The sequence below is a fragment of the Erithacus rubecula genome (assembly GCF_903797595.1).
Source record: "Erithacus rubecula genome assembly, chromosome: 2".
In the NCBI taxonomy this organism is placed as follows: Eukaryota; Metazoa; Chordata; class Aves; order Passeriformes; family Muscicapidae; genus Erithacus; species Erithacus rubecula.
The window spans coordinates 39,919,995-39,947,448 of record NC_136685.1 but is presented as its reverse complement, the minus strand read 5'-3'; the positions used below and the strand labels follow the sequence as shown (position 1 = coordinate 39,947,448).

General features: G+C 39.4%; 1 protein-coding gene across 2 annotated transcripts in view; it reads right to left on the bottom strand.

Moving 5' to 3' along the window:
- The window catches only part of GRIK2 (glutamate ionotropic receptor kainate type subunit 2), a 359,794-nt gene extending 333,154 nt beyond the window's left edge, over positions 1–26,640 (bottom strand). The window contains exons 1-2 of one of the 2 annotated variants that reach the window (XM_079299157.1): positions 26,452–26,640; positions 20,838–21,242 (exon numbers count right to left, since the gene is read on the bottom strand). In XM_079299157.1, the coding sequence (XP_079155283.1) occupies positions 20,838–20,952 (115 nt within the window). In that variant the 5' untranslated portion in view covers positions 20,953–21,242; positions 26,452–26,640. Of the gene's footprint in view, positions 1–20,837; positions 21,452–26,451 lie in introns of those variants that run through there. The other variant, XM_079299156.1, reaches the window with a different exon arrangement.
- Positions 26,641–27,454: the final 814 nt, after the last annotated feature.

The window sequence follows — 27,454 nt, the reverse complement described above, 5'->3', positions numbered from 1 at the left end:
TAAAGCTATGAATCAAATGTTTTCAAAGATTTTCACTTTTTTTTTTTTTTTGTCAAACCTATGAGATACAGGAATCTCACATCTCAGTTTTGCATTTTTTCAGGGAGCAGTGGCCACTCAGGGCTGTGCAAGAAATCTCTCAGACACTGAGCTTTCACTGAAGTCAAAAGACATGCTTCCTTATGTGAAAGCAGAATTACTGAGAACTGATCACATAGCCATCATGTGATTTTGCTATGTCTTATTTAAATTCTATTACATTTAGCAGAAATTTTATAGGCAGATTAATTTATTTGTGTTAAATGATACCTGCTTCGAAATACTTTCACTTTGGAAGAATTCTTCATTTTCCTGGCAGAAAAAATATTAACTAGAGCATAAAGTGCAAATTCAAGGGCTTATTCCAAAAAGAGGAAACAATAAGAAAATATTTACTAGGAGGGCTTTCTGGCTCTCTATGTTCCATTGGTTTATTTTTAAGGATGATGCTCTGAACTCTTATACAGAGTATTGACAGCACAATGGCAACGAAAGGACTTAACACAAGGAGCATGTATCCTATTCTCCAAGAAGACTTCTTCACAAATAAAAGTAGTGATTGTTCATGTCATCACAATGTATCTGTTCCAGAAATCCAGAGCAAGTGGATTCTTTTCACCCTGTCAGTGAAATAATGTTTACTAGAAATTAGCCAAACAAGAGAAAAATACTAAGTTGTATATTAAATACATATATACACACATATTATTCATTAGAAGTAGTAATTTATCTAATTTTTAGATGCCATCAGTGTGGGCTGTTTCAGCCATATACACTGTTTAGCATTTCTGTACAGCAATCCAGAAAGGAAATTAAATATTATATCCGAAAAGTTTTAAAGATTTACATAATTTGAATGAAATGAAACATACCTTAAAAAAGCTGTGTTAGTTTCTCTTTGATTTACAGCAGTGCTGCTGTCAAGCCTGCAATGACATTACACTGGTATAATGAGGTGAAAAACGTAACCCAGTGAAACAGGGCATTCATTCTGGAAGCAAGGTACAACTAAGAGCTTGGCCCACGTAGGGCTTTCAGAGTCTAGCCTCAGGGTAAAGTCCATATCTAAAATCCCTACATTATTTAGGGAGTCCACTAGGTGATCATAATCAGCATCCTAGTGGTTCCTAACAGCTGGCTGATGGGATGATGCAGTAATCTTGCAGAGACATAATTTGGGGAGGCAGACATGCGGATTCAATACTTTCCTTATTGGGGGGGTTAAAATCTCCATCTTCTATAAGCCTTTTAAGCAGGTAAATAGAAGGTTTACAAAATTCAAAGGACAGCAATAAAGGAATTTTGCTGAAAATGAAGGGGAGAAGAGAAATTAAAATACTCCACAGATGGGTTGTAGAAGCTAACACGAGGTACTGACTAGAAATTTCAATTTACATATATGTATATGTAATGTGTATGTATGTATGTATGTATGCATGTATGTGACATCTCTACACAGAGGTGAAAGTACAAAATTTCAAAATTTCATTTAAAAACTGTAAAATAAGGTAACATCAATATACTGGAGAAACAAAAATAAAGTGTTGTCTATATGTGCACATAAGTCCCTATTTGCAAATATACACATTTCAATCTTGGGCTGAATATGTCTGTGTATGCCCTTCTCCCTTCCCCAGATGGGATAATCTACCCTGAGCTGGTTTTCCCTGGAAAGAATCATAGAATCAAGGTTTAAGTTGGAAGGGACATTCAGAGACTATCTAGTCTAACCTCTCTGCAGTGGTTGGGGACATCTTCAACAATATCATGTTTCTTAGAACCCCAACCAAGCTGACCTAGAATGTTTCCAGGGATGGAGCATCTACTGCCTCTCTGAGCAATCTGTTTCATCATCCTCACAGTAAAAAATTCCTTCCTTAAATCAACTCTCTTTTAGTTTAAAACCACTGCCCTTATTTTATTGTAAGACACCCTACTAAAAATGTTGTGCCCATCTTTCTTATAGGCACCTTTCAAGAACTGGTAATTGAGGAACTGGACAGGGCTTGGCATTAAGCCTTCTTCCCCCACATGTCCTGACCCCATAATATTTGGTTTAGAGTTTTAGCTGTCTTCCTCTGTATGAGATGGATAGACAGACTGGTAAACAGAGACCTACACAGGCACAGTGTAGAATAAATCCGGAGTTTTGCAACTCTCAAAACAGAATTTGCTTTTTCTGGATTCTGTAGCAAGCAAGAGGCATTTGTCCAAATCATGGATGAATAAGTTAAACAGTGGGCCCAGTACTGAGCCTTGGGGGACAGCACTAGTGACAGGACTCCAACCAAACCCTGTGCCACTGATCACGATCCTCTGGGATTTGCCATTCACTTCCAGAGTTTACCTATGAGGATACCATGAGAGCAATGTCAAAAGCCTTGCTGCAGTCCAGGTAGCCAATATTCCCCTGCTCTCCCCTCATCCGGCCAGGCAGTTGTCTCATTGTAGAAGGCAAGTGGGTTGGCAAAGTGTGATTTGCCTCTGATGAATCAATGCTGACTACTCCTGATCACCTTCTTGTTTTCCATGTGCTTCGAGATGACCTCCAGGATGATGCATTCCATCACCTTTCCAAGGATTGAGGTGAGGCAGACTAACCCCAGGAATATTAAAATTTCTGGGTTTGCTTCTTTTACAGGATCTATTTCTCCACAGCACAGCATACTTGTATCATCATATTTGTAGATATTCTCTTTTGTCTTACTATTTTAAAATACTGATTTGAATTAGTGTATTATTGATTTTGATATTCAAAGTTTCCTGCAATACATAAAAACGTAATGCATAAAAGAAATGCATTTAACTGTTCAAAGCAAACATGTATTATCTTATCCACTCAGAATATTCCTTGTCTCAGAATTGTTTTCAGTCAGAAATATTTTTCTTTACAGCTATAACTTGTGAATTTGCATGATGCCATAAATTCCAAATCAGTTAGCCCCTGAATGTATGATTACTAATAAAACTATGAAACCTATTAAACAAAGTTAACAGTAACTATCAATTTAGGCTATATGCCCAATGCATTTTTTTCCCATAAAACAGGTTTGCAAGTCTTAAATGGTTTCACATTCCTCTAAACCATACTAAGAGCATAATATGAATATTTTAAGCAGCTTAGCTTTGATTTAAATATATTTACTCAGGATATGCTGGCAGCATCCCAAAATGCAGTGTAATACCCCTAAAGCTGGCAATCCCAAACTCAATTTAAGAGAGCAGATAATATGGACTAGCAGCATTAAAGCAAATAAAGTCAATTAACAGGAGGTTTTTTCCTTAATTTGTTTTCTCTAGCTTGAAATTGCAAAGGATGGATAAAGCTGTGGGATTAATGAAGAAAGAAATTAATGGAAATGGAATATAAAACAAAAAAAGAACAGAGAAGTCCAGAAGCTATTATTCATTACTCATTTCTTAAGGTTTAAAATTGTATTGCAACATTCTTTTATTTAAAACAGTCACAGTGCAAAATGGAAATTTCACCTTTGGAATATTTCAGACATTCACCAGCATATTCTAAGAGAAAGCAATATGTTAATTTGAAAGCATTTACTTCCACTGAAAAAGAAATTACTGAAAATGTATATCTAGTTATGGAAAATAATGTTTACTGTAAGAACTCTGCCAAATTATCTGTTCCTGAGATTTCCCTCAGACATAAAGACTAATTCAATTCATTGTTAAATGAGTTATTCAGCCTGCTGTATATGCATATTGAGATGTTGGCATTTAGGTGTTCCAAGATCAAGACAAGAAGAAAACAGCCAAAAATAGTCACAAGAATAGTAACACATTCCACAAGTGAAAACAAATGCTTACATTATTTAGCCACTGCTTGAAGATATGTCATATTTTCCTGCCTACATTTCAGCCAGTTTAAGAATAGAAAAAAAACAAGTTCTGCTCATATGATGTTTACTACAATTACACTGGAAACCTTTCATTGAAAGTACTGCTGAAAACATTGCAAGTAAGTACCCAGTATTCACTGATACTGTATCTTAAAAGTAAATTTTTGTTTTTAAATATCTATATTTCCAGTGATATCTAAAAAGATAATAAACCGTCACTTCACCAGGAGAGCATCTCCCAAGAATTCTATAACACAGCTCATAGGAGGTTCATTCTAAAGAACATTCTAGGCATATGTATACCCATATGCTTTGTTTCAAGACCCATCTGTTTTGATTTGATATATATGCCTCAAAATAACATTTATTTTATGAAACATACACCGAGTGAAAGGGTCCACAATACTTGCTTTGAGCAACACAGAGATTTTTTATAAACCAATTATTATTTGAATATATTCTCATAAATTTGCCAAAGAAATTGCAGAATCTTTTCTGAAGCTGGAAGTGGCATTAAACTTCAAATCAAAATTGTGAAGTCAAGATGTAAAGCAAAATTTTTATTATTATTTCTGTGAATATTTAACTCCTGTATTATTGAAGTCATTCATTACAGTCTGTTAAGTCATTGAATGTTGTAATTCTAAGTGGATAGGTATTTAACTGGTCTCAAGTAATTATATTTAAGCACCTTTTTTCAAAATTGTTTTGTTTCACAATTATCCAGCCAAGTAAGGTATACTTTTCTAACACAAACCTGCAAACACATAGATTCACCCTGGATTCAATAAAGCCCTGAACTGGATCAAACTCAAATAAATCATTTTCAGATTCTATTTGTTTATAGATGCATATTTCAACTTGTTGTTAACATTTCCTGACTCTTTAGTATAATGTGAGCAATCAATCCATCAAACCCTTAGATTCCTAAAGAGGCAATGTTTTCTAGTTATAGCTCTTTAGCCAGCTATAAAATCCCCTGCAAGAAGACTGTCCATTCTTTGAGGTTATTTTAACATCACGTTAAAATGTGAGGGAAAACCAATCTCCCAGCGATCAGAGATTCAATATGACAAGTCTGAGTGAAGAAAAGCTTTTACAGCAAAGTACCAGTAAAATCAACTACTGTCATATATACTGGTCTCACCAGCCAAATACCAAATAATGGAAAAAAAGTGGAAGGATTAATATCAGATGTTAACTTGCAGGAGTTCTCTCCTCTCAGCAAAATAATCAGATGATGTATGATCCAGAGTGACTGCATGGCCAAGTGCATGCCCATCACAAATAGTAGGTGTGGAAAATCCAGTCAGCATAAGAATCAAAGATTACTTGTGCAAACACTGAAAAAAAAAAAAATATTGTAACCAGATTGTGGGAGGAAAATTTGTATTTATGAGGAAATAGATACTTTATTCATGTTGACAGATCCCTTGGAATGCTGACTCAAAACCAAACTTGAAGAATTTAATTTAATAGAAAAAATATCATTACTTTATTGTGGATCAAACAACCCTAAACACACAAAGGATACCCAAAATACCCTAAAAAAGACCTATTGAAAGAAAAACACCAAAAAAGCCAACCAAACAAACAAAAACAAACACAAAAACCACACAGATTCCAAGCATACTCAAATTTAAAAGCCACAAGTTTTTAAATGCAAAATGTAAGGTCATTAAGAAAAACCTATTATTATTGACCAGACTTCAATTTATAAAATTTGAGTTTATCACAGGTAAAAAATTGTTTATCGTTTTCATCAGACCAAGAAGTTTGTGCATTCCAATAGGTGTCCCTCCTAGTTCAAGGGAGCAGCATGGGGACATGACAGAATATGTACCTGCTATTTTCATAAGTCAAAAGAGAACTTAGAAAATATTTAATTCTCTGTGTGGGCTTTTTGCTCCTCTATCACTTCATATTGAATCCTATGACCTACCATGACAACGGTTAAAAAGTGATTCTAATGCTTTGCATAGTACATGAAGGAATTTGGTATCACTACATTAAAAAACTGAACATTTAATATTATTATTATTATTATTATTATTAAGCAGAATTAGAATGGATTGAAAAATATTTTGAGAAGTAATATGAAAGTGAGATACCCAGTTCTGAAACACAGCCTTTCCCAGGTGCATCTATAAAATCCAACTGTGGCATATGATTGACTAGCATTCTTTTTAAAATACAACTTTATTTATTTCACTTACTTAATAAATTTTCAGCATTTATCAACATTCTATAAAAATAACTTCCCATAACTATTGGTAGATTACCAAGAACACAGGCAGGGATTTAGGTATAACACTCGATTAAATTTGTGTTCTTTTAAAAGAAATATTTTGTTTTATATGATTGAAGCTTCTCTCTCTTGTGCTTGTCTGGCCATTACCAACATTTATCTGTTTACTGAAGTTGTATCCATCAAAAAGGCAAGGTCACGGGAGATCTATTTCAAGAAAAGATAAATCAGATAGATAACACAAAATCCTTGACAAAGGCTGCTTAAGATTTATTTATAGTGAATCATCTCATAATAGTGGCATCAGTTTTATGTATGGTTATACTTACAGCTCTGTCTTTTGCACAAAGGAAATAGTTCTAGAAAACTGGCATATGAAGAATCTTAGTCTGTGGATGAAAATGCCAACTGTTCAAAGTATACAAACACAATGTCTCTAATAAAATATCAACATCATCATTTTTTTCCCCAATAAATACTGAAAAATAAAATAGTACAGCTCTATTCCACATAACTAGTGAGCTGATTGTCCTTCTGAGCATTGGACTGTCAACAGCTACTGGGCAGCCATGAGATTACTTTGAATAATAAACTTTCTCCAATCAAGGTAATGATCAGAATGATCTACCCATTTAACAATGGCCAACAGTCCTTGTCTTGTGACACAGTAACATCTCTCAGCAGCCCTGTTTGAGCATAGCATGAAACTATGCTCTGTAGTTTCTGCACTCTTAAAATTGTATTTTCCTGTCCCTAAAACAATTATATCAGTGCCCAGAAGGAAAGAGACTTTGGTTTTGGTTTGGGGGTTTGGTTTGGGTTTTATTTTTATTATTATTTGGTTGGTTGGTTGGTTTAATAAGATCAAAGCACTCAACTCCAAGTTTCCTATAAACTTTTTAATATTTTTACCCCAGCTGAACACATTCTTCTTTTGAGAGAAATAAGAGAAGAAGCTGCCAAGTTAGTTGCTAGCTTCTGTAGCCAAAACCACCATCCTTCACATCTCTTCACACCCAGAAGCCATACACTTCACTGCTGACACAAACCTCAGAGAAGCAAAATCATCATGACTCTGCTTAGTATTTCATTAATTACACTGGAGATCTCTAATGATAACATCAAGTCTTTAAATTAACTCCTCCTTCTACATAAATTCTGAAATAACATTAAAAGCTGTCATATGACAAGGAAGAATATGGAATAGTAATGGAACAAGGTAAAGTAAATTCTAGGTGAAGAAGTATCCAAAGACAGCCCTGCAGCAGAAAAAGTTGTGGAAGTGTAGTAGTAAAATATGAACATAGAAATGTAGCTCATTTGTCTTTTTATAGTTGTCAATGGGAATATTGGTAAAGATAAGATGTACCAGTCACTTTTTTTTCCATATAATGATTCAAAACATTTTTAAATGGAACTTGAGTTCATTTGAAAAGTATTTTGCCACTTTGTGTTACTGAAGTGTTTCCATAAGACAAAAAGGAAAATACTTGGTTGCTACTTAAAGAACTATTGTAAATACAATAATGGTGTAATCAAGTTAATGTTATTTTTTTTAATATGATATCACTTTTTATAGAAGTTTTAATATTAGTTCTAGTTCTGAAATAATAAATTTGTTAAAAAAACTCTTACCTGTGAAGTAAACAAGCCTAACTGGTTTTCTTAAAAATATGCAATTCTATTGAAAGGTAACTAATTTCTAAAAATATTGGGAAAAAATTAGTTAAGAGAAGTAATTATAAAACATAAGGAATATTTGAAAAATCAAAAGCAATCCTCTGCATTTCTAGGCCACTAACACTATAATTATGAAATATTGTACTTAGGGCATTTAAGAACTCATAAAGCATCTGAAAATCTTAGCATATCCCTATTCCTTGCCAGCCCTGATAGAAATTTTTTTGAAACTTTGTTTAACAGCACAAATTTCTTCACCAACCATAACATATTTCATTAATACCTAGACTAACTCTTTTCCAGTTTTCCTCTCACTTTGCTTAAGAGATCAACTATCTTTACAGTGACACCAAAGAAAATATTTTCTGGTTACCAGTGGGTTTATTTTCTCACAAAATACACAAAATTAATTTAAATGTATTACTTCATTGTCAGAGCTACATGAACTCTAAACCTTAAACTAGTATTTTATTACTCCTTCAACTTCTAGGACTTTAAAATTATGGTTCAACAGGGGATCCATGGAATTAAAATATCTTCTGGCTTTGTGCCTACTAACTATATTTGTGCAGTTATCCATGTGGGTAAGCTTTTGAAAGAAATGTGGAAATGTGCCTGATGAAATAGGGAAGTCAAATACAGAAGCAATGAAAACTCTCCTGCCTCCTCTGGAGCTCTCCTAATTGATCAGCAAAGAACTAAAAGCTCAGCATATCTTGGTTCCTTAAAGATGAGACCCAGAAAACTTACCTAGAGGTTTTTTGCAGTACTATAGCTTTAATCTAACTAACAAAGAGATTAAATGTAGTAGAAATGGAGCTCACTAGGCTCTACTGATTTACAGCACTGCTAGGTGAACCCTGAAACATTGGCATAATTACCTCCTCTTAAAAGTGCAGTGAAAGGAAGCTACTCTGGGTCTCACACAGGTAAATCCTCCATAAATTAAAATTTCCCTTACACCAAGAATATTGGTCCTTGGCAAGCAGAGTTGATGTCTTAACAAGTACCACTTCTCCAGTTGCAGTGGGGTGTTGTAGATAGGAGCATGTATACATCTACAGCTTCATTGACAGATTTTAGTTTATCTATTTTAGGGTAGAAAATTCTAGTGTTCTCTCTTTTTTCTGTCGAAAACATGTTTGACTTTTGTGTTCTTTGTTAAATTTTATGATTTTCTGATTGAATTTTTTTTGTTTTCATGACCAATTTGAAAATATTCATGAAGATCACACCCTGTAAGAACAAATTCTGCCACCTTCACAGTTCTTTGCTATCCCAGGCTCACACCACTTGTCAGGAAGCAGATGGATAATTGTTATGAGTCCTTCCATCAAAGACCCCTGATGCACCCACAGGCACTTCTCCTGGTTTATGCTAATGACAACTCCAGCAAACATACTCCCACTTTTTTTTTTCTACATTTGGGTCACCACAACACAAAAATGCATGCGTGCGTGTGTGTGTGTGTGTGTGTTTGTGTGTGTGCACATTCACACAGAGCTATACTTTTAAAATCATTGTTGCCTAGTTCCTCTGTTCAAGCTGCAAAGAGCACTTTGTGACATTCAAATTATTGCCAAAAATAAGTAAAGGCACTTATCATCAAAAGTATGATAACCAATTGTTAATATAGATTAATGAAAATACTGCTGTTTACTTTTTTAAGTATATAACCACAGTGGAGTAAAGACAAAGAGCTTCTAATTTTCTACCCTGATAACCATCAGATGGATTCTGGTGAGTTAGAACACCAGTTGTCTGTAGAAATAAAGTGGGGAAGGCTTCCAAAAATATGTGTTACAACTCTTATAAACTAGAAGATGACAGTAAGGACAAAAAAGGAAATCATTGTGAACAGAGTGCCTGAGGCCACATGACAGCTAAATACAACAGCTTTATCCAACTCAAGCATCTTCCCATGAATGAAAAGAGTGAAAAATACTCTGAAAAGCAAGCCATACTCCTTATTTGAGGATAGGGTACAGTCTTATGTTAAGTTACAACAAAAGTAGTGTTTAATGAACATTGATGAACACATAACAATGTAAATCTACAATCCAATTTGAAATCTCCAATGACCAGACACAAAAAGTCACAAGTGGACAACACTGAACATGCTCTGACTGACTAATGCTGATATGATCTTTAAATGTGAGTTTTCATTGTTTTGGCAGATTTGAAAAGACATTAGGAAATCTGATTTAATGCATTTTTGAGCACATTTTTCTTAGCTGTATCACAGTCACACAGTAGGTTTCTGAAGGCATATTGAATGTCGTGAATGATAGAGTCTGCTGAGATCTGAAGAGATAAACCTTAATAACACTCATATTTTATAGTCTTTCCTTCTCAAGGACATCCAAACGAATACATATAGCATTACTGGAAAGAAGTCACATGTATCTTTCACAAATTTCCATTTTCTCCCCTCAGTTGCTTACAGATGAAGTACATGAGGGGCTTACCACTTCTCCTCAACTGACCCCATGCATGCTTCCTTCAAGGCTAAGAAAAGACCAAATCTAGGCAAAACCAGATTATTTAACTATGTTTCTGCTCTTTATGTAAACATCATACTTAATATTCTACAAGAAGAAAAAGGACTTAACTGAGCAAATTCTTGGTTTAACAAAAAAAACCTATGCTTATTTTGTTGAATTATCACATCATTTTGTCAAATATTATCCTTATGTTTGATTTTTATTAGACAGAAACAAAAATCTTACTATTTGCACAGTTGTATATGGCCTTTTTAGGAAAACAATGTTTTTTCCATTAATTCTTTTCAATTCCTTTCTGTTATTTATTCAACATTGATGGCCTTGAATTCATCTGCATTATTTTTCTCAAGCCAACTCCATCCTGCTCATCAACTTTTTTCTGTCAACAAAATGAAGAGAACAGTGTTGTCAGGACTGTCTGGGAGCTTGTCCAAGTAGTTCATTGACTGAAATAGATCAGCACCTCAAGGTATGCAGGCAAGCACCAAAAACCTTGAAAATGGACTGGTTCAAAAGCACAGTTGTTAAAACTCAGCAAGACATAGTCCCTCACTACTTGATACTTTCTTTTAAAAAGAAGAGTTCCAAATTTGCCCTCAAATTAGCTATGACCAGTCACTGACCTTCTATTTGAATTTTGCACAGTAATATTTCAAAAGTAAACTACAGAGAGTGAAAAAACAAACTTTCATTGCTGCACAGACTAAAATTGTGGGTGCCTCAAAACACCAGAGAAAATAGGTATTTCTAAGCAGTATATAAATACTTTTTTAGAATGAGTAATCGCTAACTTGAAAAGGTGGCTATAACAAACATGAAAACTGTAAAAATTGTTGAACAATAGAAATCAAATAGCAAAGAGGTTACAAGTTAGATGCCCTAAGGCTCAGTCTTGATATTGATCCTTAAGTGGCATAATACAAAATAAGAATGATGAATTTTAATACCCAAATGCATGCACATAATTTATTAAAAGTTCTGTATGAAATTTTTTAACAAATATTTACTATTAAAATATGAACATGCATATTCCCATTTATGAATATAAAACCAAAAACCACTGTGATTAAGCATTTTAAAAGAAAATTAATTCCACTGTTTTAGAGTACTTTGTGTGTCTTTAATTTTCCTAAAACTCCTTTTAATCCAAATTCTTAACAAATAATTAAAATAGAATTTCTTTTACAGTTTTCCTTCTTTGTAGGATAGATGTTCCAAATTTCAATTAAGTTATTGCTTTAGAAAATAATTTTCTGTTACAGTATATGTAATCTTCATATTTATTACTGTTACTTACATATATTTCTACATAGTACAGTATTTCTGATTGTGTTCCAGTATTTGATCAGTAAAACAAGTTGTTCTGCTATTATTGTACTGCATTAATCAGTGAATATAACACCTTCAACTTAAAAAATCAAAACCAAAAATACACATCAATTAAATTATTTTTATTATGTTGAATTTGTTTTATAGTACATGCCTCCATATTGTTAAGGTCAATATGTAACCGACCTATGTAGGTGTAAAAAATGGTAGTGTGACTTTAAAAGATAATTGGAGGGAAAAAAAACAGGGAAAAACAGGTTCCAGAATTAGCATCTTTGCTAATAGTGACCAGTACAGGTGATTTGACTTGAAGTGCATTGTATTCAACATCACTGTGGATCTAATCATGCAACTTAGGAAGAATACTCTTATCACCAGTTCATGCAGGCAATGATTACACCTAGAATAAACTGGCAAATACCCATAAAATTTAATACAATTACTTCATTTTAGCTTTAGAGAAATCTAAGCCACTCTTTTTCTAAACAGCATGCTACAGCTTTGATTCTTGTTTCACTTCATATTAACATAAGCCACAGAACTGAACAGAAAGTTAGAGGATAATCAGATCTAAGGCATACTGCAATTATCTTATTTCGATATTTGATCCATGAATTGTGGTTTTGAATTACTACATATAAGAAACTTTACAGTTTCCTATCATCCATGGTGCAAAGATAAAAACACACTATCATAAATCAACTTAGCACTAAACTCTCAAGGACTGTACATCTCAGACAGTCTCAGTAGACAGTATTGACTGATGATCAAGCACTCACACTAAAAATATAGGTAGAAATAGAAGAATTGATTCATTTCCAAGTAAAAATTGGTTTCATCAAAGTTTTGCAATGTGAACAGTTGGGCCAGGATTGAAAATATTTGCTTACATGCTTAAAAAGTGAAAGTCGCACTTTACAATTGTGAGCACTGAGACTCAGATTTTGTTATAAATGTTCCATGCTTACTAGTGTAATTATTTTAATTATGGACTCTTTGGTAAATTATGTCCTAATTGTGCAACTTCTAAATAACAGCATAAATACGAGTTGATTGATATAGCTGACATATGTTTAGCTCTTGAGCTCATTGAAATAGCTGGTATATATTTAGCTCCTAGGGGAGGACAAAAGCCCAAATGGATGGCAAGTTCAATAATAAACTAATCCTTAATAAATTTACCCAGATTATTGCCTAATCATGTATCTGGTTTTGTTAAAAGAAAATTGTTTTACATTCAGTATCAGCTACCTTAGGACAAAAACCATTTTAAAGTAATAGCTATTTCTATATTCAGACAAATGTGGCAATTTGAAATATTGTCCTGGACATACATAAAGAGCTGGGTATGAAGACAGCACACTTCTTCAGAGTGAAACATTCCTGCACCTTTCGAAGCAAGCTTGATAAGCTTTATTCAATGCATTTCTGTAAAGTAATCAGTTAAATATGTGTGTTCACAAACAAGTCCTTATTTACAGGACTAGCTATGATTATCTATTGTGAAAAGAAGCAGCACCCACTTGCTGGCAAGCTTATAGCAGAATGAGTGAGCAGTGTCTGATTCAGCATTCTTGTATTTTCATATCAGGAAGAAACTGATGACCCATTCATATATTAATCTTTCCCTTTTAAATTTCCATCTTAAAAAAAATAGAGTTCAAATGTTATAATAGACACTAAAGCCAGGGAAAAAAACAAAAAATTCTACTCAGTCCACTTTGACTTCTCCATATTGCTGATTCCATGAGGGAAATGGTTCATCTAGCCAAATTTAAGCCATCTAAGAGTTATCCTGCTTAAGTCAACCTTGTCTAATTCTTCTGCCTCTTTCACTCCCCAAATGCTGCATAGGAGCCCTAAGGCATGGCTTAGACTAGAAGTTTAGTTTTAAGACAGGAAGGAGGACTTCCAAATTTTTTACTTTTTCCATGGATTTTCCAAAGAAGTTAAAAAAACAATGACTTTCCAAGAAGGACCAGAACAAAACATATTAAAATATACACTCATTTTTATATAAGTAATCACTTTCCATTTCACTACTTCAAAATAATTGAGGAAAAAGACAAAGTGAGAGGAAAGGATTACATACTGAAATTATATAAAATATTTTTAATTGGTAAACATCAGAGACACACAGTAAAATATAAAGATAGAAAAAAAGAAGAGGGGAAAAATGTAATCATGATTTAAGTTTAAAAGGACATCAAGTCTCCCAAAAAACAGTTCCTGATAGCAAAGTAGGAAAGGTCTCTCTTCTGTCAGAGGAAGAGAAGCCTTATTAACAAACAGGGGATTTTCCATAATGGAGGACTGACAGACACCTGCAGCATTCCTAGTTCATTGACTTTAAAACTAAATAACCATTTTCTTGAAAAAAATTAAGTTTTAAAGAGTCTGTGAGTGGAAATATTAATGTAATAAAACACACATTCAGTTAATGTGCATTAATGTATTTCTCCAAAACGCCTCTAAAACCCATAAATTAATTTACCTTCCAATGAATGGGTAACAAAAAACATTTACTGTGAACAAAGAACAGACTTTGTGATCTAAACTCTAAAGTGTGGCTGTGCTTTAAACCACTCCTACTGTAGCCTAAACTCACAATACCAGCAGGGAACCTCTTTTCCTATGCCTCAGCCAGAAACACCTGGAAATAGAAACACTTAAAAAAACCTGTTATCTAAAAACGTGTATTTTATTTCAAAGCAACCTACCAAACATATTCTTAAGATGGGTTACTGTGTTTCAATAGCATTTTGGATTAGAAGAAAAATGCTCAAGGTAGTCTGAATCATGACTGATCCAAGTCACTTGCAAATGTGATGCAAGCATAGCTTTGCAGCAATGTAAGAACAGCCTTGACTTGAGCATTGCACATTATTTGTCACTTCTAATTTTTGCCTAAAGGAAATAAAATCATGATCCTTTTAATTCATTAATAAGTACTTTTACATGAAATTTAGATAAAGCTTTTGAGTTTGCTAAGTGTTTTATATAGCATTACTATACCACCTGTTTTATCCAATTCTGACTGAGCTCCAGTATCATCACGGTTTTTTCTGTATTCTTTGCATTACAGAGAGCTTTGGCTGTTTAAATTGAAGGTGCCCGAGACAATTATTAATGTATAACAAAGGAACCAAAGGACTCAGGGGGGAAATGGGGCGGGGCTGAGGAGAAGGAAGTGGGGAACACAGCATGGATGGCACGGTACACACACAAAATTATAAGTATTAATATGACAGTGATCTTTGATTCTCCATATTCCAGTTCAGATGTGACAGCATAATGACATTATGTCATTATGTTATCATACTGTTTAATCTAATCTTCCAACATACATTACAGCATAACATTATAAAAAGCTTATTCAGGAAAAATTAATTTGCCTTGCAGATTGGGGAGTATGGAAATAAGGCACCCTCTATTTTCTCTTTTGCATTATTGACATACCTTCTAGCAATTGTTCCTCTGAAAGAGATTAAAGAGGATGAAGGTTAAAACTCAGAAACAGACTGGGCAAATACATTAAGTAGGGGACAAAGATCTGGGTTTTTTTACAATTACTACAAAATGCTTGTTTTGCTTTTTTTCTGCATTGAGGGGAATTTCTCTGGTATAAGATACATAAATAAATGGGAAGAAAAAAACCTAAAACCAAACTCGAATATTTGAGTTCAGAAAAATCTCCTTTTCTCTCTGTCTAGTTTCTTATCTCTGGTGGCAGAAAACATTTCTTTCAACAACCACATTTAAACTGGAGGTATTACTTGAACATTGCATCTCTTCAAAGGACAAGTGGCAGTTAGCAAGAAGAAAGTTATCAGTAAGAATAAGCAGTCAGTAAGAATGCAAGCTATAAGGCAATTGTATGAAAATCATTTTACGAGACTATTGGTGTTCCAAACGCGGAGTGAAAGGATCCAGGGATATTCCAGAAAACCCACACGGATGAAAGCTTTCTTAACCTACATTAAATCTTGATAATGCAATAATGAGTCTTTTAAAAGGATAAGTCTAATTCCCCTATCTAGTGCAATAAAGACTGTATACAGCTAATCAGCTTTGCCCTTTCAATTAAACTCGTCCAGGACGTTCTATGTAGTCAGCACCCTGAATGAGTCATTAAAATTCTCGTTCTGTAAGAGTTGTGTGCAGTGCACCGTTGTTTCTAAATTCCATTAAATCCAAACGGTCTTTATCGCCCCATGACCACTGTGACTTCAATCAGCCAATTTAATTACCTTACAAAATTGTCAGCAGAAGCAGCAAAGAAAAACAGGAAGGGTTGTGACGTTATCAAATTGAAATCTTCCTCTGTGCTGTTTAATCTAGACCAGTCAATAACAATGCTTCTCACCTCCTTGCTGCCTTCCCGAGGCTCTTAACCTTACTCTTCTTTCAAAGATTTCTGTTGTTGTTTATAAGACTGATTTTGAACTCCTCTTCGTGAGGATGTTAACAGGTATTGAAGCTTCTTCTCCTCGGCAGTAAATTTTTCATTGGCTCTGAATGCTGGACTTGCCAAGACACGGGCCCCCGAGTTTGGCTTGCAGATTTTCATTACACTCTTGACTGCCTTCCCCGCTCAAACAAAATATGTACATTTTCTTGTTTCTCTCAAATAGAGGCAGAAGCCTTACCTCCTCCTACTAAAAGCATGTCAGTGCAAAATCCAAAGGAAAGAAAGTACACATCCAGGAAGGTTAATGCAAGTCCCTTAAGAAAACTGCATTCGATTACCCAGCAGGTATTTTTCATTTGACCTCTTGTCTCATACACATCTGCAGAGAGCTAGTTCCCGCTGCTGTGCCATGACTTCACTGGTTTTAATTGCTACAATTTTAAAGTGCTCTCCTGAATCCCAGAACCATGTGTTTTGACGCTTGCTGTCACCTCCACAGGCAGTGGACCCTATGAGCCAGCTTCTTCTCTGGTTTTGCCACACTCGAGCTCATAAAAACAATTATATTGAGATAATATGTTTGAGACAAAAGAGCTCAGCTAATAAACATGTCAGATCAAACCCATGCTAAATCTTCACGAAGACTCAAGCACCTAGCAATTCCCCTCTCGGGGTTCCCACAAAGGAGCTGGAAAATGAGGGGGATTTTTCCCTAAATCATAAAGAATACATTATTTTATAACGTGTAATTTGCTATGATTATTGTTTAATGTAGGGCAACAGGAAAGTGCTAGGCTTCATGAGGAGTTGCTGTGGTGGATTTTTAGAAAAAAAAAATTAAAAATAGTCAGTAGTAAGAATGCTTTTTCCCTTGAAAAGTTTTTCCTATCTCTCTCTTGACTTTCTTTTGCTTTTAAGCAGGAAGAAGCCACATAGGCTCACACACCCTTCCTTTGTAGCTCATTGTAACACAAAACATTCAGCTCACTCTCTCATCTGCTTCAAGTCAGGCAACTCCAAAGCACCAAAAAGTCAAAACTACAGGTATAGGCCTCTACTTGTCTTTGCCCTTCTTGAATATCCTGAAGAAAATAAAGCATCACACAAAGTGGGTTAAAACTTATCATGCAAGTAAGCACCCTGCAGTGGAGATCTTTAGTCTTTCACCACATTTCCACGAATAATGAGAGCAAATACAGCGGCCAAACTTCTTTCACCTTCCCGTCACAGGTCTCTCTTCACACTTTTACTGTAGGAAAGACGAATCGCTCACAGCAGTAGAGACAAGGGCGGAAACGGGTAGTTTAAATAAAAGAGGGCATTTTAGAGCACTCCAGACTTCAAAACTCTGACATACAAGCTCCGTATACATTGGGGAAAAAGGGAGTTTAACTAGCCCAGGCTCTTACTGCCTTGGGCAAGACGAGGGGTGTGTTTTTGAAAACACAGGTGGACAATTAAAGGTGTTTATAGCTCTTAATGGCTGGTTAATTCAGCATTTCGGGGATAAGGTGTTGAGATGTCTTCAGAAGGTAAACGTAGACCTAAGAAAAGCAGCCCGAAGTGCCCAGCCGTCGGGGGCAGAGAATCTACTGGGCTCTGGATCTGCCGAGTTCCCTGGAATTTCCTAGGAGCCGCTGCCGTGGGTCTGAGTTACACAGGAGCAGTGAATCGGAAAGCTGCGAAATGTGATCACCGATAACGTAAAGGATGTGCCGGCGGTCACGTATTTTGGCTTTTGTTCGGTGCCAAGTGATAAGGAAAAGGTTTCCATCACACTTAGCACAGCGCAGAGACAAATACTAGGCTGCTGCTTTTCTCGCTCCTCAAGGTGGGATCTATCTTTTATCCGCATCGATGGTTTAGGGCTGTTCCCATTTGACACCCTCGAGTACCATACACACAAACTTCACTTTCAGCGTTCCCTGGGCTCGCTCGAGGGAAACTGTTCAGAAAGGGCAAGGGAGGGAACGTGGTCGTATCCTCCATGGAGCAGTGTCAGTCAGGAAGGGCGCCTGGTGTGATGCCTGAATACCAGGTCGCCTAACTTCAGCAGCAGCAACAGGCGGGTGTCCAGATGCCTAAGCAAGTGTCTCTGGGGAGGGAACAGTGCCATCGCACCAGCTTCTCTCCGTGTTTGCTCCGTAAGTTGCAAACAGAAATAACCTCCCGAACCAGGCGGTTCGACTTCCCGGTGTGGTTGCTAAAAGATAGCTTTAGAGAGAGAGAAGGAGGGAGAGAAAGGACATGCTGGCTAGTCCCAACAATGAGAGGAGCCGTGGGAAGGACAATGCGCATCCATGGTGGCTAATTTGCACAGGAGAAATGAGGGGGCTGCAGCTCTGGCAGGCTTCAAGCTCTCCCCTGTTGCCATAGCACTGCTGGCTGAGGAAGAAGAGCGGGGGCTGGCAGGCTGCCTTCTGGAGGGAATCTCCTCAGCTCTCGCTTCTCCTCGGCAAGGACTCCACGGCATCCCGTTCTCCTGGTCGCAAGGACATCCCGAAGGGACGGATAGCACGGGAACCCATGGGAGGGGGTGGGGAATTCCCCTTCAAAAATAATCAAAGCTTTTCCACAGGTCAGTCCCTGCTCCCTCCCTCCACCCTGCTATGCCCTGCACAGAGATAGAGATGTCAGCCTTTGGGGAAGGCGTGGAAGTTCTCTCGTGGTCGCAGACAGAGCGATTTAGCCTGCGCTGAGCTAAATCCTCCTTCCTTTAAAACAGAGATGTGCATCAGGCCCGGATGAGCAGGTCAAAAACTTCCTGCTCTTTTCACGTCTATCATTCTCCACAACAAAATAAATTTATCAACTGCTCCCTACTCCTTCTAATGTTCTGTGGTGGGTTGGCGACAATTCTTTTCAAAGACAGGGCAGAGATGCAGAAACGGATTTCTACTTCGCTGCTACAAACGGTGGAGTGAGCACAACTCGTTGGCCAGCTGTGTGACCAGGACTCAGTTGGGAAGTTAGCCCGGTGGAACATACACTTGCACCACCATGTCATTGGTAACAGAGACCCGCTGCATCGCCTTTCAGCCTGGGGATTATTTATTGCTCTAATGATTGCCAGACCGCTGTCTCTAGGGCTGTCTCCAGAGGTACACTGGACTAACAATTCAGAGGGAATGCCACTTTAAAGAAGGAAAGTCCACCTCTTGCTAGTGCTGTGACCAGGAAGATGTTTGTTTGCATAGCTATACGTGAAAGTAACTCAGGCTGCTAGAGATAGACTCTCGGCGCCCGTGGAAAGACAAACAGCTGGCAAGTGCCAGATTACAGGCAACCTAGCACTAAATTCACGGCCATGATTATGGATCAGGCTGATTGCAAAATAGACCCCACAGTGGTATATGGGCCCGTTTAGCTATGTCCAAAGAAAGAGGCATTCCTGAGGACGGTTGCTAAGAGCAACGTGCCTTAAGCACCACCTTTAGACCAGATGGAAGCAGAAAAAAAAACAGTGCTGCTAGGAATTCAGCACACGAGATTGGTAACAACCTGGTGACTTTTTAATCATTACTCACCTTCCCCTCCATATAAAACTGTGTGCGGGGATGCTGATTTAAACTAAAATAGATACAAACCAAGGCATTATTCCCAAGCAAAGGCAAGAGATCTCTGTGCTCCACAGAAATGCATGCAGCGACTGCCACAGTTTATCGCGGACAGTGCGAATGCGGGAGATCCGCTCTTCCTCCCTCCACCCGTGCTGTCGGCAGGCACACAGGATGCCGCTTTTATGGGGGAACAATTTTCAGCCTGTCCCTTCCTGGCTGCCCTCCGCTGCGGCTGGTCCGCGGTGCCCGGGCGACCAGGAGGAGGCTGATGCGGGGGTCCCATCGTAGCTCGCCCCGGACTAGCACCAAAAGACACCCCCGGCCGCTTAGATCCCTTCGAACTTGCTTTCCGAACTTTGAGTCCTGCCCTTCCTCACTGCAAAACTTCTGTAGGAGATGGAGCGGCTGGAATTTATCCCTCGCTTGCTTGCTTAGACATATGCGCGCTTGCACAGGCAGAGCTCTTAAGGTTAGTGACCTGCTCCAACTGGGATAGCCTTTAGACTGTATACCCTCTTTATTCTTGAAATGTCATTCTGATCTGCTTTTTTTTTTTTTTTTTTTTTTTTCCCTTGTTGTAGGAACTCCTACAACTTTCCTCACATAGAAGAGCTGTGCTTTCTAAAGGTACCGCAAAAGCTCTTCCCCGAGCACCGCTCAAGACATAAATCATCTCTTCTCTAACCCTAAACGCCACTCAAGTGTCAAGCAAACAGACAGATACTTCAAGGGAAATCAGCCCAAAGGTCTCAAATCACAGCGTTACGCCCGCGCGGGATCGGCTCGGGGGGAGGGGGATCAGTGACGGGCGGCGAAACTTAACAACTACTTGACAGATTTTTAACTGATCAAGCGCCGTATTAGCCATGCTTTCCCCTACTATGGAAACAATAAAGCAAAACAATGGAAACAATTACGAGGAAGCCGCACAAGCTGCTCAGAGCCGTAGGCAACTGCTTTTGCCAGTCTTTTTTCTATTGTTATTATAATTATCATCACCATCGTGCCGTTACTACGGCTACAATGAGCAGCAGCGACAGAAAAAAAGAGAAAGAAATCACACAGCAATTCATCCATCCGGATGCAAAATAAAGAAGGACTTCGCTGCCCGACTCTGGTAGCACGTCCCAGCTCTCCCCCAGCATCCCCTTCTGAGTCAATCACATTCAGGCTTAAGCACACAATGAAAAAAGTATCCGGAAATCTTACCAAATCTTAATACATGTGTGGTTCCTTGAGAATATCCAATCCACAGTAAGCAAAGAAGAAGTCTAATGGTGCATCTGAAGACTGAATTAGTTACAATATGGGAAATAATCTTCATGATGTTTCTATGCACACACGCGCTGCCTTACTTCCCCCTTCTAAGCCGTCAGGTTTCCCGGTAGGGTGAGAATGAGGATACGTAAACTGATGGCCCTCAGACACGATCACGGCATGGTCACAGAGAGAGCAGAGAGTCTACGCTTCCCAAACCCATTAGCAATCCCTGCATGTTCTTCATTCACTGCGCCAAGGAGCAACCTTCAACTGCAAGGAATGGTGGGACATCCATGTTAGTCGGGGAAGAATCCTTGAGAAATCCAAACACACACAATGTCCAGCCGAGTAAACCTGGGAGGCGAGAAAGGAGGAAAATCAATCGGTAATCCAGCTGGACAAATCGCTGTGGTACCGCCACATAGCGAGCACCCGCCGTTTCACTGGCGAAGCTTTTGCCGTGCTCCCATTCTACTGCACTGCTGCACAGCTTCTGACGCGAAGCCAAGATTAAGTGAGAGAAATTGAGATAGCTCTTCTCTGCTTAAGGCTGCCTGCCAGACAGCCTTCCCAATTTCTATTATGCAACCGATCTGATCGCCCAGCTTTGTCGGTGGAAAAGAAACCAGCTCGGTTTAATTTACATGCATCTTATTGTTATCAGTTATTCAGTTGTTCTGAACAATAGCTATAAGGGGCTGGGGGGGAGGGGGGGCGCGGGGGGGTTACTGCTAGAGGGGAGAAGGGAATCTGTTGTGTGAAAATCAATTCCTGTATTTTAATAGCTGACTGCTTGGGTCGAGATCACTTAGCTTTAGAGTTGTGAAAGAGAAAGTCATGCAGGTTATCAGAGTAACGTTCAGGTTTGGGAAAAAAAAAAAAAAAAAGAAAAAGATAATGATATTTACAATCATTAACTGTTACTCAATGCATGAAGTACAATAAATGCTATGGCTTGGATACTGACGGTCCCTAGGAACTTGCTCTGGACCCAGTGATAACAGAGCACCAGATTGCTTTTGCAAGGTAACAGGAATCGGCAGCGCTGGAACAACCTTGTTGAATGCACAGACCTGTTTCACTAAACTTGCTTGAAATCTCAGTGTTGCTTAAGACAGTAACTTCGGGATTTACTAGTTTATGATTTTCACTTTATTCTGCCACTCTCTGATTTTGCACTCTGCTTTCCTTTCACTCCAGTATTATGGAAATGTTTCTGTTCTTCCCTGTATTATGATGTATGGAGTTTGTCATTTTGCTGTCCTCAGTGAGAACAGCATTTTCCAATTTAATAATGAGATATGGAGTTTGCATCTGCAAATGCAGCCACAGTCTTGTTTTTTGACCAATGTTGCAAAGAAGATAAACACGTTCCGTGGACTACTTTAGATTTTCCTTGGAAATGCAATTAGTTGTGTGCCTGCATCCACTGAAATACATTAAAGCAGGACTGTCAGATTTTGCAATCTAAGTCAGGATTTGCTGAACCTACTAGAGCTTTACTACAAACACTGAAATATAATTCCTATATTTCCCATCAGGATGAATTAGGTTTTTTTTCCTGCATTCTGCCTACAGACATCTTTTTCCTCCTTTATCTCCCTCCTTTGCATTTCATTAATAAAGAAAATATCACAGGGAGACTTCCCCCACAGATACATACAGAAGAACATAGAATAAACCTGACTTTACAGAAATAAATACTAGTGATGCCAAGCTAATGAGAACACTCTGTGAAATCTATCAGAAGCAGAGCATGGCAGAGGTGAGTTACAGTTTATTCTTAATTTACACCTGTGTGTTGTAGACCTGTAAATAAGTAACAGCAGCATTAGGATTATAACTTGTAGTGTTTGTGCTCTTTATCCGTAGAAGTGTTAGCAATTCACAGTAACTTTTTATCATTTTGCCTTACTGATTTCCTCCGCACTCTTTTACTTAAAACACTGTAAAATGTTGATGAAAAGGAATGTACATTCTGCGAGAGGATTATTAAACATCATTGATTTTTTTTCCCTTAAGATGGAGGCATAACTGCAGTGTCAAAAATAAGTATCATGAATGGCTAGTTCTGCAGTCTAGCAGGGAATTCAATCAGACGATTTGACTATTGGAGCACTTTAAAAAGAACACCTAGTGTTAAAAGCAAGGATATCTAGCGACTCCTTCAGTTCACTCTTAGAATATCTCCCAGTTAAAAATGCAGAGAAATGCCTTTTCTTCTATTTACTATTTCATTTATTCTTTTCCACTCCTTTTTTTTTTTTTTTTTTTTCTTTAATGCAAGGAGAAATAAAACCAACACACGTAGATTCTGTGAAAGTTCATTGCCTTCCTCCCTGGTGCTGCTGAAATAAAAGACATTATTTATATAAATTTTTAACTGTGAATTCTCAGATGCAGCTTGCTGTCAAACTGGATTTTTTAATTTATTTAATTTCGTTTTGGTGAGAAGTTTTTAAAATATAATATTTGTCGTCAGGTTTAGCACATTAAGCAAGACACAACCTTTGGACAAAATGACTCCTGTTATCAGTTTGATTTTCTAATGTGTCTTAAAAAAAAAAAAAATCAGCTACCTGTAATCTCAGCCCAACAGAACACCTAACTCACGGAGGCGTTTAGAACTGGAATCATAAAACAACTTGTGGTTAGTTCCTGTTACTATTAAACACTCAGCAGCCCACGCTGCAGCCCCTGGTCTGACGCCTGAGGCTCACACCGAGTTTCCTTCCCCCCGCGCCAGCCCCCGCCGGCGGCGGCAGCGGCCTCAGCACCGCGGACAGCGCCCGGAGCGGCCCCTCCAGCACCGCGGACAGCGCTCCGGCCGCCCCCTCCGCTCCCGTGCCAAAGCGCCTGGGCTTCCCAACCCCTTCCAGTCACTTCACAGTGCGGAAAGGAAATTAAAATCTCCTATCGGCTTCTTTAAAGATATATATTATACCCTCTTTTATGTTAGCTAGACAGCTATTGTATGGCATTTCCTGGGTTCAGAAGTACCGATGTCCTCCTTATCTACTATCAGACACCACCTAATGCTCTGTGTTAACATCCTTCCCCCCTTCTTTCAAACCTTGCTCCCACCTTGAAAAAGAGTAGTAGTTAACCCAGAAATATTTTCACAAGAATATGAATCCCTTTTATAAAAAAGCAAATCTTACAAGGCATCAGATGTTTAGAACTCGCTAAATATTTGGTGAGTGAAGATCAGTTATAGAATATATAATTGACTAAAGCCTCGGTCTTCCCCACCCTAGACTCCTTTTCTGTTATTCGGACTTTAACGCCACTTCTTCCTCACGAAAAAGATGCTTTTGTGCATCCTCCAGACTGATTTCAACATGAAAACAGGTAAATATTCTTAATGCCTTTCACATTTCTTCCCCTGTGAGATGTACAATTCAAAGTCTGGAAATCCCTAATAAAATGTCATGCTAGATAAGCTGGTCTTCTGTTTTGGGATCTTGTCACCACTATTACACAACTCTTTTAATATTAAAGTCTGTATGAAACTGCCCTCTACACTTCAGTGATCATCAGCTGGGAAATCTATAGTTCCTCGGATATATGTTATGCTTTGTTTGGTCATCTATTGTAGACACAGTGGTAACACATCTCTAATACACAAGGACATCTTTAATACACAGAACTCTGTTCAAGTGTAGCTGATATGAAAAATAGTAATCCAGCTATAGACAGGGAAAGAAGAAGAGACAGTCTGAGGCCTTACATCTTTTCTGAGTAATAAAAACCTACTATGGTTTTAGCTGTGTGACAAGTATAAATGGTGCACATTATGTACACAATGTTTCATTTGGAAAGGAGAGGTATGTGATTCTGATTAGCTTACTATATCAGGAGCTTTTTCCATCAGATTTAATTTTTATGTGCTGCTATCATTATAAAAGTTAACCCAGTTCCAGCTAGCTGCCACCTACTGGGATGTATAGTTTTATCATATTACTTTTAAAAGGAATGGTCTTTTATTTTCTGGTCATAGCTATGACTCTAAGAGCAGATAGTGAGGTTTTTATATCATGTAATCTACTATTTTGACCTCTCACAACAGCTGCTATAAATTTAATGTATGTATAACATATGGACCCCCAAATGTTTCTCGGACATTTCTCAGCAAATCCTTGCAAACGTTTTGGATTCACATGCCACCACAAGTCCTCCTGCTGTTGCAATCTGGTGTGAGGAGAGCCACAGCTTACTGCAACACCTGACCAGCATCTCCAAATCTCTAGAATCAAGTATTGCAGCTTTGCTGACAAAGCAATAGCAGTCCTCCTTTCTTAAACATTTGCCAAAGTATTCAAATGAATGTTGATATTATCATTTAAAACACATTGCGGCCCACTGGCATTTCACTCCCACCAGCTACAAAAAAAAAAACCTCATAGGTCCTTCTCTGTTTGGTATTATCTCAGTCCAAATTTACAACCAAGTTTCTGCTGCGCCAATGATTAACGACATTTTAAGATGGTAATTAATTTTTAGCTAGAGGAAAGACTAATTAATGAAGTGAACGTGTAATAGACTTTATTGTTCAGGCACTTCTGACTATCACAGCAATGCACTTTCCCAGCAAGTTTAAAGCAACAAAAACAAATACTTTTCACATTATCTACAGATCAGACTTTGGTCCCTTCAGCTTCCTTTGGGGTTGGCAAAGCTGTGCAAGATTTTGGGAGGAAAAACATGATGCTTTAAGCTTTTCCTGCTGTACTCTCCCAAAAGTTTCTAAGGAGAATGTGGAAGAGAGGCTTCCATTACAATGTATTCATTCCTTCTTAGTGCACGCACAGCTCTTGCTATCATGCCTCCACTCCGTAGGCAGGAATGTCTTTTGCTTTCCAGAGAATGTCAGCGTCCTGGCTACTTTAGCCATGGATGCTCACCCAAAGAATGCCGATTTTGTTCAGAAATAAATGACAGGGCTGCCGATAAGCCGAAAGGAGGACTGGCTGCGCCGTACGGTGGGGGTCAGGCAGAGGCAGGAGGAGACCTTACGGAAGTAGACACTGCTGTCCACCCATAACTCTAGCGAAGTTAGAGCCCAGTTCTCACCTCCGCTCCTCCATGAGAGCGGGGGGCACATCCTCAGTGCAGCCGGTTCGGCCTCCCTGAGCCCGGCTCGGGAACAACGCTCCGACTGCCGGAGGGAGTTCCGGGCTACCGGGAGGGCACCGGGCGAGGGGTATCGGGGGGGCTGCGCTGCCCTGGCCTCTTGCTCCCTCTTCCCACTTTCAGCGTGGGGACAGCGGCGACTCTGCCGATGCGGAGCAGCGATGGAAGGGAGACAGGAAGCCGACAGGTTTGCTTTCTCCATAGAGAGGGGCAGACCCGGGCGGCAACAGCGCTCGGGTCGGCCAGCTCAGCTCCCGCCTTTGCCCCGAGAAACCTGGCCGAGAGCCATCGTGGTGTGCAGCTCTCGGCACAACGCGGCCACGACGCATCCCCCACCACCCACTCCCCCCTCGGCCCTCCCCAGCCCCTCACCGGCATGCAACCCCTCCGGCCGGGGAGGACAGTCGGAGACCCCGGGACATCCTCCTACCTTGAGTTGCGGGAGGGGAATCAGGGAGGGAGAGGAAGGCGGAGGCGGGGGAGGAAGGGCGGTGGCAGGACGCCGGGGACAGCCCGGGCTGCGGTGCAGCCGGCGTCCGGGCACCACTGACGGCGGCGGCAAGCGGGGAGGGAGGGAAGGAGGGAGCGAGGGAGGAGGGAGGGAGAGAAGGAGGGAGGCAGGGAGGGAGGGAAGAAGGGAGGGATGGAGGGACGGGAGGAAGGAGAGAGATCCGCCTCCCTTCGGGAGCGCCGCACAGCGCCCTTTAAAGGAGCAGAAACCCGCTTTCTCTACGGCCGCCACTGCCGTCTCCCCACACCGCCAAGTCTCACCGGTGCCTGCCGGTCACCGATGGGCGCAGGGCTTCCCCCTCACGCCGTCACCTGAAGAGCCCGAACTCGCCGAACAGCGAGTATTCACAGCGCTAAAAGTCCAAGCTCCTAACTGGGGTCCCCGAGCCCGTTTTGTGAACGCGGAGGAAGTGGGAGCTGGATCCTGCCGCCCGTGAAACTGCTCCAGAGATCCCTGCCTGCCCCCATTTTTCCCCGTGGGTGCGGGGGTGAGTGGAGTGCTCCTATCTCAGCCTGCGGGAGTGCTAGAAAAAGCTTCGGCTGCTTCTCGGCTCGTTGTCATGCTGAAACCCGTCTGCTCCCACTCCTTCCATGAACTAGGGGGTACTAAGCCCGGGCACTTCCCTGGGCTGTAAAGAAGATCCAGGGAATGGGCGACCACATCTGCCCAAACCGCCCCCTCCAGCCCCCGACTTGCTCCGCTAAAAGGACCGAGGCCTCCCTGCTGGATTGGGCTGGGAAATGTGCCGTCCGCCCCGCTTGCGGGAGTGCCAATGATTTCCTCCCTCGCCCAGCCGCACTGGCCCCCGCAGCGCCACACGCGTCTCTCCGCCTCTTCTGAGCTTCTCCCGATTTTGTTTCGTGACTCGGACATGCCTTGAAGAGCTGCAGGATTTCCCCTGCGCCTCCCACCCTCCACAGAG